We start from the raw sequence: 13,339 nt of genomic DNA, 5'->3' as shown, positions 1-13,339 counted from the left end.
TCCTCAGTGATCCTGTATGTGTCAGGAGTATTGAAACAGTTGAGGCACATTTTTTCTAAACACTGAGACACACAAGAGCTAACTTGTCAGGACACCATAGTCTGTTTCAAGGGCATAGATTTGCCATGGACGGAAGGGACATGTCTATGGGCTCAAAATGTGGTCATAAATATTTTGTACTTGTAAATCGGTTTTGTACTTGTAAAAAAGATTTGTATGCGTAAAAAAAATTTGTGTGTGCGTAAAAAAGATTTGTATCTGTAAAAAAGATTTGTGTGTGCGTAAAAAAGATTTGTATCTGTAAAAAAGATTTGTGTGTGCGTAAAAAAGATTTGTATCTGTAAAAAAGATTTGTGTGTGCGTAAAAAAGATTTGTATCTGTAAAAAAGATTTGTGCGTGTGTAAAACAGATTTGTGCGTGTGTAAAAAAGATTTGTGTGTGGACTTAGCCAAAAAACCCCTGCAAGTTACAAGTACGAATTTTGACCCTATTTTTCTTCCTTTAAGCTGATTGGTCAATGTCATGTCAATCACAAATTAAACAATCCAATCAGAGAACAGATGGGCTTGGCTGTCGGGGGGGATGCTTTACGGACCTTCAGGTCCTGGAAGGGTAACACAGTTTGAAGATGGAGGACAGCGGTGGCGCTTCTGCAGCGCAGGTAAGCTTTAATTTATGGTTTACTGGAACAAGCTAATTGTCCAGACATATATTTTTGAATATCATGTTCGGTTACTACACTGTAATTTTTCACGGTGCCAAAAGCTAGCTTAAAAAGGGCTCTCAACATTAGCCCTAGTGTTGCATGTGTTCAAATAGTCTCCTGTGTGGCACGGTCTGTCTGCTTAAACATCAGCAGCATCGTGGAGAATTATGTGTTTGGATTTAAGTTTAATCCCGGTGAGATGTCGTTTTGGTAATATTTGGAACTGAAATGCTCTGACTTGACCTTAGCACTGGTCCCAGGTCACCCCCGAGTTTGTGTTAGAGTAATACTACGGTAATTACAGTATACAACAACTTTCAACAGCTACTGAAAGTTAGGGGACCTAGCTTCAGTGAGCGTTTCATTTATGACAGCTTATAGGCAGTGACATTAAGAAGTACTCTGTCATACAGTACCAGATTGACCAAGAATGCTTCTGTGGTAACTGTAGTGCAGTGTCTGTCTGGTGTCAGTAAGCTATGTCTATTGATATTTGCTTTGCTGAATGTGTCGTGTTCAAAAATTTAAGAAGGAATTCAGGAGAAAAAGATTTAAAAAGATTGAATTTGCTTCAGCAGTTGAAATTACAAGTTTATAGTGCCAGCCTTTTGTGTGAACCAACTTCCCAAAAAGGATAATGCTGAAACGCTTTACAGCTTATATACTGTGACAATAAAAACAGATGCTGATTCTAAGGCCCAGTTCACGGCATCTTGTTCAGACTCCATAACCCAGAGACTAATCTAACCATTATCGTGTGTTTGTAAGCATGCTGCAAAAACCCCCTCTGCATTCTATGTGTACCTGCAACATTTCAAATACAGCGCTGAATGACGCTCTCAACCTTCAAACATGGAGTGCCAACATGCTTATGAGCACATTTGCATTGTGTAAATCTTAAAAAAATAATGAAACAGCCTTACTTAATAATTTTGTAAACTTGTAAATAAATTTTCAACCCTAACAGATGTCAAATGTGTTTAGGGACTTTTAAAGTCTTTCTGCATCGGGTTGTGTTTTGAAGTGTGCTATACTAAATTTGTGGGTCATCTGTGTCATCATGGGAACGTCCACGGGGTACTTCAGAGAGAACCCTTCTTAAATAGGAGAGTGTATGATACATCCATAGAGAAACGTGTAAATCTTTGAAAATTGTCTGATTGTTTTACTTAACAGGTGACTGTAAATCAAGTGGACCTTGGTCTATCTCCCTCCAGAACAGAGAACCTGGGATGTCCCTGTGACTCTTTGGTGGGTTCATTTTTTTTTCATTATTAAAGTAATGTTGTTTGAATTTTTTGAATACAGCAAGGTGGCACAGGATAGAACATATTTAAAAATAATTTTTAATGCAATTCAGTTTCTTTACTGTATTACAAAGTTAATAAAAATAAAAAGATTTTCATGAGAATATTATTTTGTTTTATTGAGTTTTACGCAATAAAACATTTCATTGTTCCTTCAATGCACTTCATATGATATCAGTAATTCCATAATTTTTTTCTTCTTTCAGGTGGCTTTAGGAAGACATGTTTTCCAAAACCTTCAAAATAGGCTGGTGCAGTCCTACCAACAACAGCCCTTGGATCTTGATCATATTGAGTTCCTCTGCGTGAATGCATCAACTCTAGTCTGTTCTCTTTCTGCTCATATTAATGTTCCATCACTGGTAGGTTTATTTGATTTAGTTTTGGTTACCTTTAAAAATCGTTTCAATATATGCCATTCTTATGTATCTTATAATGTTAATTTTAAAGTGTAGTAATTATGCTATACAAATACACCTGTCATCCATTGCTTTGTTAAATCCAAGATGAAATTTTGTTCTGTGTTTCAATATAAAGATTGGGGATAAGAATAATGTTACTAAGATGGTAAAACTGAATTCTAGGACTTCATCCAACTAAATATTTTAATGCAACCATCTTTTAGGTAGTTGAAGCTCTTCACCACCTCATCTGCCTCATCCATTCCGATATGGATACAAGAAGGTCTGCCATTGTTGTTGACAGCTCAGCTGGTGAACGGGGGAGGGCAAAGCTCTATGTTTCCAAAGACCACCTCAAAGATCTAATAAAGATGGACCTCTCCGTTCCTTGTATCTCCAAGCTTTTGGGCATATCGCAGAAAACAGTCCGACGAAGAATGGAAGAGTGGGGCCTCTCAATAACGGCAACCTACAGCTCACTATCAGATGATGAACTTGACAACTTAATTGCAGCCATAAAACAGGAATCGAAAAATCTTGGTTAGTTATTCATGTGAAAAATAATGCTTGTAATAAGATTCTATTTTATTTTTCTTGCTAGCAACATTTCATATTTACATGAATAACACTAGCTGAATGTCATGATTAGTTAGTAGTTTGATTTACTGTACTATAAGTGCCTTCCAATGTGCTGTTGTAATTCTTTCACTATGGAATGTCGTTTTAGGCTACAGAATGGTTAAAGGACGCCTCAGGGCACTGGGCCACAGGGTGCAGTGGAACAGAGTATGGGATTCCATGCGTCGTGTTGACAGTGCTGGAATCCTTGAAAGGATGGCAAATCTTGGATGTGTTGTTAGAAGGACATACAGTGTTCCTGGTCCTCTGTCACTGCTCCACATTGACACCAACCATAAGTTAATTAGGTAAGTTTAACATAACTCAATAGTCATAGGGCACATTTGGGCACATTACTATTTAACTCATTCATGCATATGCAAACACTGTATTTTACATTACGCCATTACTTTACCGCCAAGTTAGCAGTTATAAATAAATATAAATATATATATATATATATATATATATATATTTATTCTCTAAATTCTAACAGATTAAGAGAAGTTCACCAGCCTTTGCATGCTTTTAGAAATGTGTGATCCACTTTCAAATTTGACAAGTCCTAACTTGTAATGTTTCATATTTGATTATTGGTGAAAAATGCAATTAATTAATTATAATGCATTAGATTTATATAGCGCTTTTCAAGGCACCCAAAGCGCTTTACAATGACATTATTCATTCACGCTCACATTCACACACTGGTGGAGGCAAGCTACGGTTGTAGCCACAGCTGCCCTGGGGCAGACTGACAGAAGCGAGGCTGCCTTATCGCGCCATCGGCGGTAGGGTAAAGTGTCTTGCCCAAGGACACAACAACCAGGACAGAGAGGCCGGGGATCGAACCGGCGACCTTCCGGTTACAGGTGCCCTTCCCAACCCCCTGAGCCACGGTCGCCCGTTATACTCAGTGTCTGAAGTCTTAGGGGCTGTGTCTTTGTCTCTTTACAGATATGGACTTGTGATGTTTGGTGGTGTTGATGGCTTCTCAAGGAAGGTTTGCATTCTTCACTAAAATAGCAGAAAATGTGATGCTAGTACTAGTACTTCCATAATGTCTCTTTATTTTCAGATCTTGTACTTGAAAGCAGCTAACAACAACAAGGCTTCTACAGCACTGACGTTCTTCCTTGAGGCTGTACAGAAGCATGGATTTCCATCGAGGTATAATGCAAAAACTAGCTGTTCACATTAGAGCATAGAGGCTTAAATCAGTCTCACTTCAATTTTGAATACACGTTCGTGCCTGACACACATGCTTACTGTCTGGAAATGATTGAATTTTCCTATCATTTGTATTCTATTTGCAGAGAAATACTACAATAATAATAATACGTTTTATAACACCTTAAGTTTATCTTACAATAGCAACAATACAATATATTGAAACATTGCAAATAAAATTTAGACATAAGTTAAAGAAGAAAAAAGCAAGCATGACAGTATAAAAAGCTGAGCAAGTTAAAATGGACTAATACAGAATCAGGTGTATGCAATTCTGAATAGATGGGTTTTGAGACGTGACTTAAAAGTGGTGAAAGAGTTTATGGTCCGGAGATCTGGTGGAGGCACATCCAAAGTCTTGGGGCAGAACAACTAAAGGCTCTGAGTCCCATTGTAGTTAGGCGAGCATGTGGAACAGACAGAAGGGAAACTGAAGAAGAGCGAAGTGTATGAGGGGGCGAGTACAAATGTAGTACAAATGTAGAAGATCAGATAAATATGGACAAATATGTCAAATCAGTGTCAGCTGTTTCCCATGTGTTTTCATTTTCTCTAATCACACTTGTGTGTATGTAGTCTGTGTGTTTCTGTTCATTCTTTGTCATGTTGTCTGTTGTCGTTTGTGCCATGTTTCCATGCGTCTCTGCTTCTACGCTCCATGTTTCAGGTATCTTTGTATCCACGGCGAGTTTCATGTTTTGGTTTTTATGTTTATCTTTAGTCTGCCCAGTTTAGCTTCATCTCTGCCTTTTGTTTTGTATAGTTTTTACCAGGCTTAAGAAACGGCTTGCTTTCTGTTAACATTCAAGTTTTGTTCCACATTCCATTTTTGTCTGCACTTGGGTCCACTATTCATACTTCACACAGTAAGCTGCTCAGCCAGACTGTGACAGAACAACCATTTCACTGACTTTGCAAGTTAACATTACTAGTTGTGCATTGTACTTTTGGGGAAAATATTTACAAATATAGCTCTGCATAAGAGCTCAAAGAGACCTAAAAATATTATACAGTTGAATGTAAAACATTCACATTTTTCTTTAAATGTTTAACTTTAAAATATTGCTAAAATGTGATACTCTGTCATTTCTGCGTCCTTTGTTTTTCATATTTCTAGAGTGAGGGGAGACCAAGGAGTTGAGAATGTTGACATTGCTCGATACATGTTTGAAGTTCGGGGCTGTGGTAGAGGAAGCTTTATGTCTGGCAAAAGCGTGCATAACCAAAGGTATTCCTAATTTACAACAAAAACATATTTTTGATTGCCAGGTGTAGTATTCCCATAACATTTTGTTTGCACAGAATGCTTGGAAATTATTTCATTTTATGAGGATGAATGTCACTGTATAGTGATTTTTTTTTTTAAATGTTTTTTTTGTTTTGTTTTGTTTTGTTTTAAAGGATAGAACGCCTGTGGCGCGATGTTTGGAATGTTGTCACCAACATCTACTACGATCTTCTTCACGGACTTGAGGAAGACAGACTCTTGGATCCAACAAACTGTACTGACCTTTTTTGTGCACAGTATGTGTTTTTGCCACGAATCCAAGCAGATTTGGAGACGTTTATTGAAGGCTGGAACAATCACTCTCTTAGGACAGAGCGGAACTACACCCCAAACCAACTATGGGAGATTGGAAAGACTCAGAATCCAGTCAATCCTCCTGAAAGTATTGTGGTATGATTACACATCTTTAAATTTTTCAAATCGCTTTTTTGAAAAAAAAAATATATGTATATCATTGACAAAATTAATAAAGCATGTATTTTAAAGACTTCCTGAATTGATGGCGTCTAATTTCAGGCAGAGTATCCAGATGTGGACATTGCAGACTTGGACCAAACTGGTATTCACCTTCCAGAACTTGTGTCTCCACTTGACAGTGAGGATTTGGAAAGAGTGAGACACCTTTTCAATCCCATGGAACCCTCGATGTCCTATGGGGCTGACATTTACAGTTCCCTTGTCCAGTATGTGGAAGGCATTTTTGAGAACAGGCAGGATTTATAGCTTTATCTAGAGTGATGGTTGAAAATAAGATGCCCTAACAGATGTTTACATTATGTTGAATTATCAGTTTTTGTATCCAAGGACAGTTACTAAAAGTCTGCATCAATATTTATTTTCAGTTTTTAATCTTAATGCATTTTGTGTTTGATGAGTTTACAGTTATATTTTCCTGATAATCTGTCAGTTAATGCAAAGGTAACATAATAAATGCTTTCTGTTCTCATGTAAGTCCTTTGTTTAATAATAGCTTCAATAAAATTTTGTTTAGGTGCCATCATGCCTATTCTTGCTGATTTCTATTTTTATTTAATTGTAAAGGCAATATTCAATTAATCTACTTTTATTTACAGTCTGACAAGAATTCTTTTTCTTAACTTTGATGGAGTGGCAACCATTCTAGAATGTAACTTGTATTTAAGTCCAATAACTGCTGCTCCAAATCCATGTCCTTGACAACTTCTAGATTTTAATTTGGGGTGTTCAAGCACATTTCCTTTGATTTACAAAATGATTTCAAACAACCTCAAAAATAATCCGGAAAATTATCATCCAATTTTCATAGCTCAAAACTTGACTTTATTGATAACAGCTTGAAAGTGACAAAAACTCTCATGACTGTAGAACTGTAATGTTTTGATGTGTGTTAGCTGTCCTGCATGCGGTAATTAAATAGCTTGACCACAGCTGACAGTGTGGCAGATTTTTATTAACATTATATTCAACAGCATTGGACTGTGTGTAACATTTAATACAGCTTTAGTATTAATCTACTTTTTTTCACTTCTTGTAATCCATGAAACTGCTTCAAACAAAGAGATGATGTGAATCGGATGCATGACAATGACTTTAAGTTAACAAAACAACCCTAAATAACACAGTCATTAGTTCCTTAACTTCAAATATAAAAATTAATGGTGGGAACTGTAACTTTAATTTTTATATTTAAACTCGCATGACAATATTCCCAAAAAATCAATAAGCCTAGGTAACAGTGAAACTTTTGGCTATGTAAAACATTTTTCAAGCATGGTAAAGTTTATTCGACATCCAGTGTCTACAAATTGCTTTTAAATAAGGCCGAAACCTGTGGCACAAGTTGCAATGCAATCATCAACATGTTTGGAAAAGACATTGTACTCGTGGAAGTGCCCAGGCACACGCAACGTTCCAAAACATGTAGAGGATATGAGGTAGTCTGCTTTGACCACTTCAACCTTCATGGTACCAGTCGGAATTTCCCATCCAACCCAAAACCTCATCAGCTGGCTGAGCTGGAATGGAGTGGCTGTAAAGTTAATCAATGCATTAGAAATCAAATTAGATTCAAATTTTGAATCACAATGCAATTACACTTGCCTGTTTCAATGTAGGTCTTCAGAAATCCCACTGTTTGCATTTGGATGCTTAGTGGGTAAGGTGGATCATCATCGTCTTCATCATCGCCCTCATCTCCTGGCCAAACAATGTGGCTAAGAACAGCCTAAAACGAGATTTCAGAGACACACTTAGGAATGCAACTGCCTTACAAAACAGTTTTTTTACATGTTACATTTGTGAAGGGACTTTTTTCCGACACTTGGCATTTATATATGGTGTATTCTATGGGGTGCTCATGATGGCACTGGATTATCTGGCAGCCTTTAAAAGAATTTCCCTCAGGATGAATAAAGTATTATCAATCAATCATTTTGTCTCACTTAAAGTATAATGGTAGAAGGACTGATTCTTACTTTTCTACTCTCCCAGACCCTTCAAAGTTTTTTCTACAACAATTATCATTCTCACAATCACATTCTTATTTTCAGTACTTCCTACCAAAAATTCATACAGAGCAGGGAGCCAGGGATCTTAACAAACTGCTGATCAGTAGATGACCTGCTCTACCTCCTGAGCTACAGCCTCCCCTAAAAGCAGCATTAACTGTCATGCCAACTAGCCTTGTCACTGTAGTCGGCATCTTAGAAATGCATTGAAATACCTGTGCAGTAAGAATGCTGTCTTCATGCTGGGGAAAGACCACTGAGGCTGTGTCAGGTCTTTGTTGAAGCATAGTCAACAATCCGGTGTCCTTCAGACCTTTTCTGATGTGTTTTGTCTGCCTTTTAGTTCGGCCTATCACCTAAAACAATAATTAAAAATAACCACATGATATTTGCTTAGGTGATGACAATCTAAAAACAATTTTTAAAGGGCAATCTTACTGCATGATGGAGAAGCTGTTGGAACAGCCATCTGCGGTTTTCTGCACTGACGGGTGGCAAGTCCCAGGAAATGGCCAAATTGTTAATGTCATCCTTCTGCTGCTCAGTGAGGTGTTTATTACCATCAAGCTTATAGAGGAGAAAAATTCCATTTTAGTATGTTGCAAATATATTGCCTAAAAAATCTGCATTTTCTTGGGGGGGGGGGGGGTATTTACAGTTATATAAAAATGAGTTAATTTAAATTATGATTTCACTAAGGCTTGAAGTAAATTAGTATTCACCATGCAAATTGTAGAACGAATATCTAGATCTGGCACATCATCGAGCTGGACAGTGACAGTGTCTCTATCAGCATGGACCAACATGTGAATAATAGCCTTGCTGAGGCCATGCAATCGTGGCCCATCGTTCAAAAATGAATGCCCAATCATTCTGCCTGCTACCACAAATAAGTCACTGTCTGCCAAAATCTGAGAAGTAGAAGGCACTAGATGGTTCTCTTGTCCCTCAAAGAGAAGGGTCATGTTGGCTGCACCTGGAGAAGAACAGTACAAGCAAAATAAAAAAGCTATAGCTTTATCTATTGACGTAAGTACTTGATTAATGAAGTTGTCAAACATGATGCAAATACTTCAATGGTATCTTTTTTCTTTTTTTTAAATTTTTGGAGTAAAATTTTCAATGGATTATTTTAAAAACTCATCTCACATTAATTAAGAAAAGGATATAGAAACATACCGCTATGGATGTTAAAGCCATGTTGCAACTTTAGCATTGCCATGCTGAAAAAATGTCTCTGGACCCCAGTGCCAACAGCTGTGTCACCTATTTTAAAATTGGGAAAAAGAAAAAAACAACAACAACACAAGTAAAGTTACAAACTGCTTTACAGCACCCTTTAATGGAAAATCCTCATTTACCAAGTTGGAATGTTAAACAGCCTTTAAAGAAACTAACTGAATGTATGCTTCACCATAAGCATTACCTTGTAAAGAACAACGAAAAGGTCCTGCCCAATCAATCTGTGGTCTTTTGTAGAAAGCAATGATCTCTCGGCTCTGGGATGTTTGATCTTGTCGAATGTCAATGATAGCTGTGATTGTGGGGTTCTCCTCCTTTTCCTTTAAGAGATGCCTCTTAAACAAAACTGCAGCATCTTGGGGATCACTGGCCTTTTTCCACTGTTCTACTAAAAGATAAAGTACATTGTATGCAAAAATAACATGTTGTACTGTAAACCCAGTAAGCCAAAAAATTAAGGCCCAGCACACTTTCTGGTAAGCACGTCAATTTGGAATTTTAAATATACTCTGACATTTGGTATGAAAAGTACCTTCCTTATTGTTGGCTGGGATGTCAGTGTTCATCTCAGCAGCAAAATTGAGAAGTGTGTCTCTGAATTCATGTGCTGTGTGATGCAGGTCATCCACTTCACTTTACCCAAAGTGGTGCAAAAGAAAGAAAAAGATCAGTGTTTAAACATATATACACTGATCCATCTATCTATCTATCTATCTATCTAGATAGACGCAGGAATACTGTCAATAAAAGACAAGGTGACCTAAACAATGCACTCTAAAGAAGCAAAAGTATATTGTCAAAATGCCAGGATGAACACTGATAAAAGCTCATCCATGTGGTCAACATGATCATAGAAGATGAACAGGTTAGGTAAGGATGAGCCCCTGCTATGACATGATGCAAAGGCAGAAACAAGAGCAACTATAAATGTGCTACACATAGCATTTGTTTAGTGTTGTCCAACTAAAATGAACTTACCGATCACCACATGTACTGGCATGCAAGACCAAGTCATCTGGAGGATAACGATTTCCACAAACAGGACAAGAAGGCTGAAGAGGATATTGCAATTAAAAAGTGTATTTATTTTAGTCCTCGCAAAGATGAACAGTCCAAATCTAGCACAGAATGCCACAGGTAATTAGCAAATAATGAAATAGTTGAACAAAGATCTGCTTGGAATTTTGTATTGTCCATATTACAATGTTAAATATATCTGGGAACTCACCTCCAATTGGACTTCATTCTGATGTGCCTGGTCAGTCATGCTTTCACACGCAGCTTCCTGGTAAAGGAATATAATGTTACATTACACATTTATGGTAGGTAGGTACATGCTGCTCACGATTTGTCATTTAGAGCAAACTAGGGGATCAACGCCCCTCATGGGGACACTCCAATAGGGCATAAAGTTTTGGACTCTCCATCAATTGCTCTAAAGAAACGAAGAAGCTTCTCAGATGAGAGGTGGCACATCTTCAAGGAAACTTATAGAAGTCCAGATGTTTTCTTTCCAAACTCTTTACACTACAATGACTGGGATGACTGAGAAACTTCACAGACATTTAGAGCAAAACTTACGACTGATTTCAGCACATACATTGACTCTGGAAATTCACCCAAAGTAGTCTTGGGTAAAGCATAATATTCTGTCCTTCCATTTTGAAAGTAGTAAAAAGGAATACAACTTAAAAAGTTTTAGTTTTTAGCAAAGGTGGTAGCAATGTTTTTTTTACTGTTGAATTTGGCTTACTTGTACACAGTTTTCTACGTGACAAACAAGTAGCTGAAGAGGCATAGTCACACCACAGGTCTTGCACTGAGACTTCGGCATTTTGCTGAATTCTGCAGCATCATGTGGAAGAGGTGTAGTATCAATTTTTTCTTGGAGAGGGACAATATAAAGTGTATTTTTTCCATTGTTGGTGGCCATCTTGAGCGTCTTGGCTGTGTAGCCTTGTGTTCCCTGAGATACTAGAGAGAGATTTCTCTGTCCGCTACCACCTAGAATATGGAACAAAAACCAAGTAAAATGCATTCGCAATACAGCAATGTTCTAAAAGTTGAGATCATAAAGTACAAATAAATCCATAACATTATGGAACACTACTGTTGTATAGCAATGTCTTTAAAAACTACCTTGTATCAACCTATACTTTTCATTTTTAAACAATGCTTAAAATGTTAAATGAATCACTAGACTAAAACAATATTTCATTCATAACTATATTCAGAATATTCAAGTTTTTTATTAAGTGGTGCTGTACTGTTGATGTTATACCTGTAAACAATGGAAGTGTATTGATGTGCATCTTATGCCTTTATTGCTTTTCAATCACAATGCGCCAAAAAAAGTGAGTTAATCTAAAAAAACAAGACCATGCCAACAAATCTGAAAACTAAATAATAAAAGCCATATCAGTGTTCCATAAGTTATTCTCGGAAGAAGTGTTAGAAATGTTTTAATTAGACAGAAAAGCTTCTTCTAAAACTTATCCAGATGCTTTTTGCTCTAAGTAAATGTCTTCTATTAACTCAGACACAAAGTCGGGGAGTTAAAATGACTTACCTCCTGCTTTATACAAGAGCCATCCACCAGTTAGGGCCTTCATCTTCGGATACTCTTCATGCAGAGCTACAGTAATCTAAATTAGGGTTAAAAGAAATCAAACATTTCCTCATGATTAGTTTGTCAAGTCAAATTGTAACATTTTTCAATTTTAATTTTGAAGTTTAAAATTAGATTTTTTTTGACAAGATAAAGGCATCTAAAATTGAGAAAAGTACTTCTTCATGATCAGCATTGTCAGCTATGCTGAGAGTTCGCCTTCCAAGTCCAGCTTGAAGAAGCCGTATTTCATTCTTTGGGGTTTTTGTCGTGGAATCAGGCAAAAGACAGAATTGCAACTGAATGTTGCGAACTGCATGTATGACATTACTAGGAGCTGGGAAAGGCCTCTTTCCTTTGGATTGCCTTCTTTGAAACATTGCTGGAAATGACCTGTAAATAAGATTATACATTTGAGGCATTAAACACTTTGCCAATTTCTTCCAAATTAAAGCAAGACTACTCATCTGATTGGAAAAGTACTGCATTACTGTTAAGGTGAAATGTCATAATGATGTTTAAGGAGGATCCAAGTGCATAGGTAATTTGCAGAACAGGTTGTTTAAATAAAAAGATGACTTACATAAAAGAGAGTAAGAGTAAAAGCTGAACACACAATAGAGACAAATCATGGATGCAGCATTTTACTTTTGTGCATGCCAGGTTAAAGCCTATGAAATATATTTTTAAACAAAAACCAAAGAGTAACTCAAAACCAAAGGGTTGCTTGAATCCAGTATTCATTATATCCTTGTCAGTACAGATGTTGTGTCTTCTCCAGAATACAGGGAAAAGAATATTAAAAATATGAACAACTGAAATACAAACCTAATTATCTGGGCTTCTACTTTACTGAATATCTTAGATTATTGTTCCATAACACTCCCCCAATGAATGGAGTAGTGTCAGAAGAAAATTATGTTTTGATCAGTTACATGAAATGTATTTTTTATGTTTATCAGTGAAGCACATGTCTACGTGACTTTTCACCTAATAACTTTTGACATGAACTCTTCTGTGATAAACAACTTACAGCTTCCTCTTATTATTCTAGAACATACAGATTTAGAAAAGGGGAACCTCAGCTCTGAGTTCTGAGAATAATGTTGTCATCTTTGTATACACACACACACATACACACAGAACAATCTTGTATAAATAAAGAACGCAGACGGTGACAAAGCGCGAGTCCATGAGTGTCTCCTGTGTGAGCGCTTCTGTGACCGTCCTTGCGAGTAAAAGAAACTGCAGTGTGTTTGTGCTTTCTACCTCAGGAGTCTTGGCTAAAGAAAGAACGGCAGGGTGATTTAAAGAAATCCCCTGTCAAGTAGCATTACTGGCAAATTTCTTTTTCTTTTTACCTTTGCATTTCTATTTGGGTGCTCACTCTTGGGGTTTGCTGAGGCACTGTCGCTGTAACAGATGTGGTTGCAGTTCCACTCCTAATATCAGACT

At 37.0% G+C, this 13,339-nt stretch overlaps 1 protein-coding gene across 1 annotated transcript; it reads right to left on the bottom strand.

The window, feature by feature from the left end:
* Positions 1-6,959: 6,959 nt before the first annotated feature.
* LOC134644521 (uncharacterized) lies at positions 6,960-12,273 on the bottom strand. Its single transcript, XM_063497610.1, has 13 exons — positions 12,064-12,273; positions 11,846-11,921; positions 11,030-11,280; positions 10,505-10,561; positions 10,255-10,328; positions 9,809-9,909; positions 9,461-9,664; positions 9,214-9,300; positions 8,757-9,010; positions 8,473-8,601; positions 8,250-8,390; positions 7,628-7,751; positions 6,960-7,556 (listed from the first exon to the last, which is right to left on the bottom strand). The coding sequence occupies exons 1-13, from the start codon at positions 12,262-12,264 to the stop codon at positions 7,339-7,341; spliced, it is 1,917 nt and encodes a 638-aa protein (XP_063353680.1). The 5' UTR covers positions 12,265-12,273; the 3' UTR covers positions 6,960-7,338.
* Positions 12,274-13,339: the final 1,066 nt, after the last annotated feature.

Source organism: Pelmatolapia mariae, linkage group LG16_19 (assembly GCF_036321145.2).
Source record: "Pelmatolapia mariae isolate MD_Pm_ZW linkage group LG16_19, Pm_UMD_F_2, whole genome shotgun sequence".
Lineage (NCBI taxonomy): Eukaryota > Metazoa > Chordata > Actinopteri > Cichliformes > Cichlidae > Pelmatolapia > Pelmatolapia mariae.
Note: the sequence above shows the minus strand (reverse complement) of the source record. Positions and strands in the feature narration are given on the sequence as shown.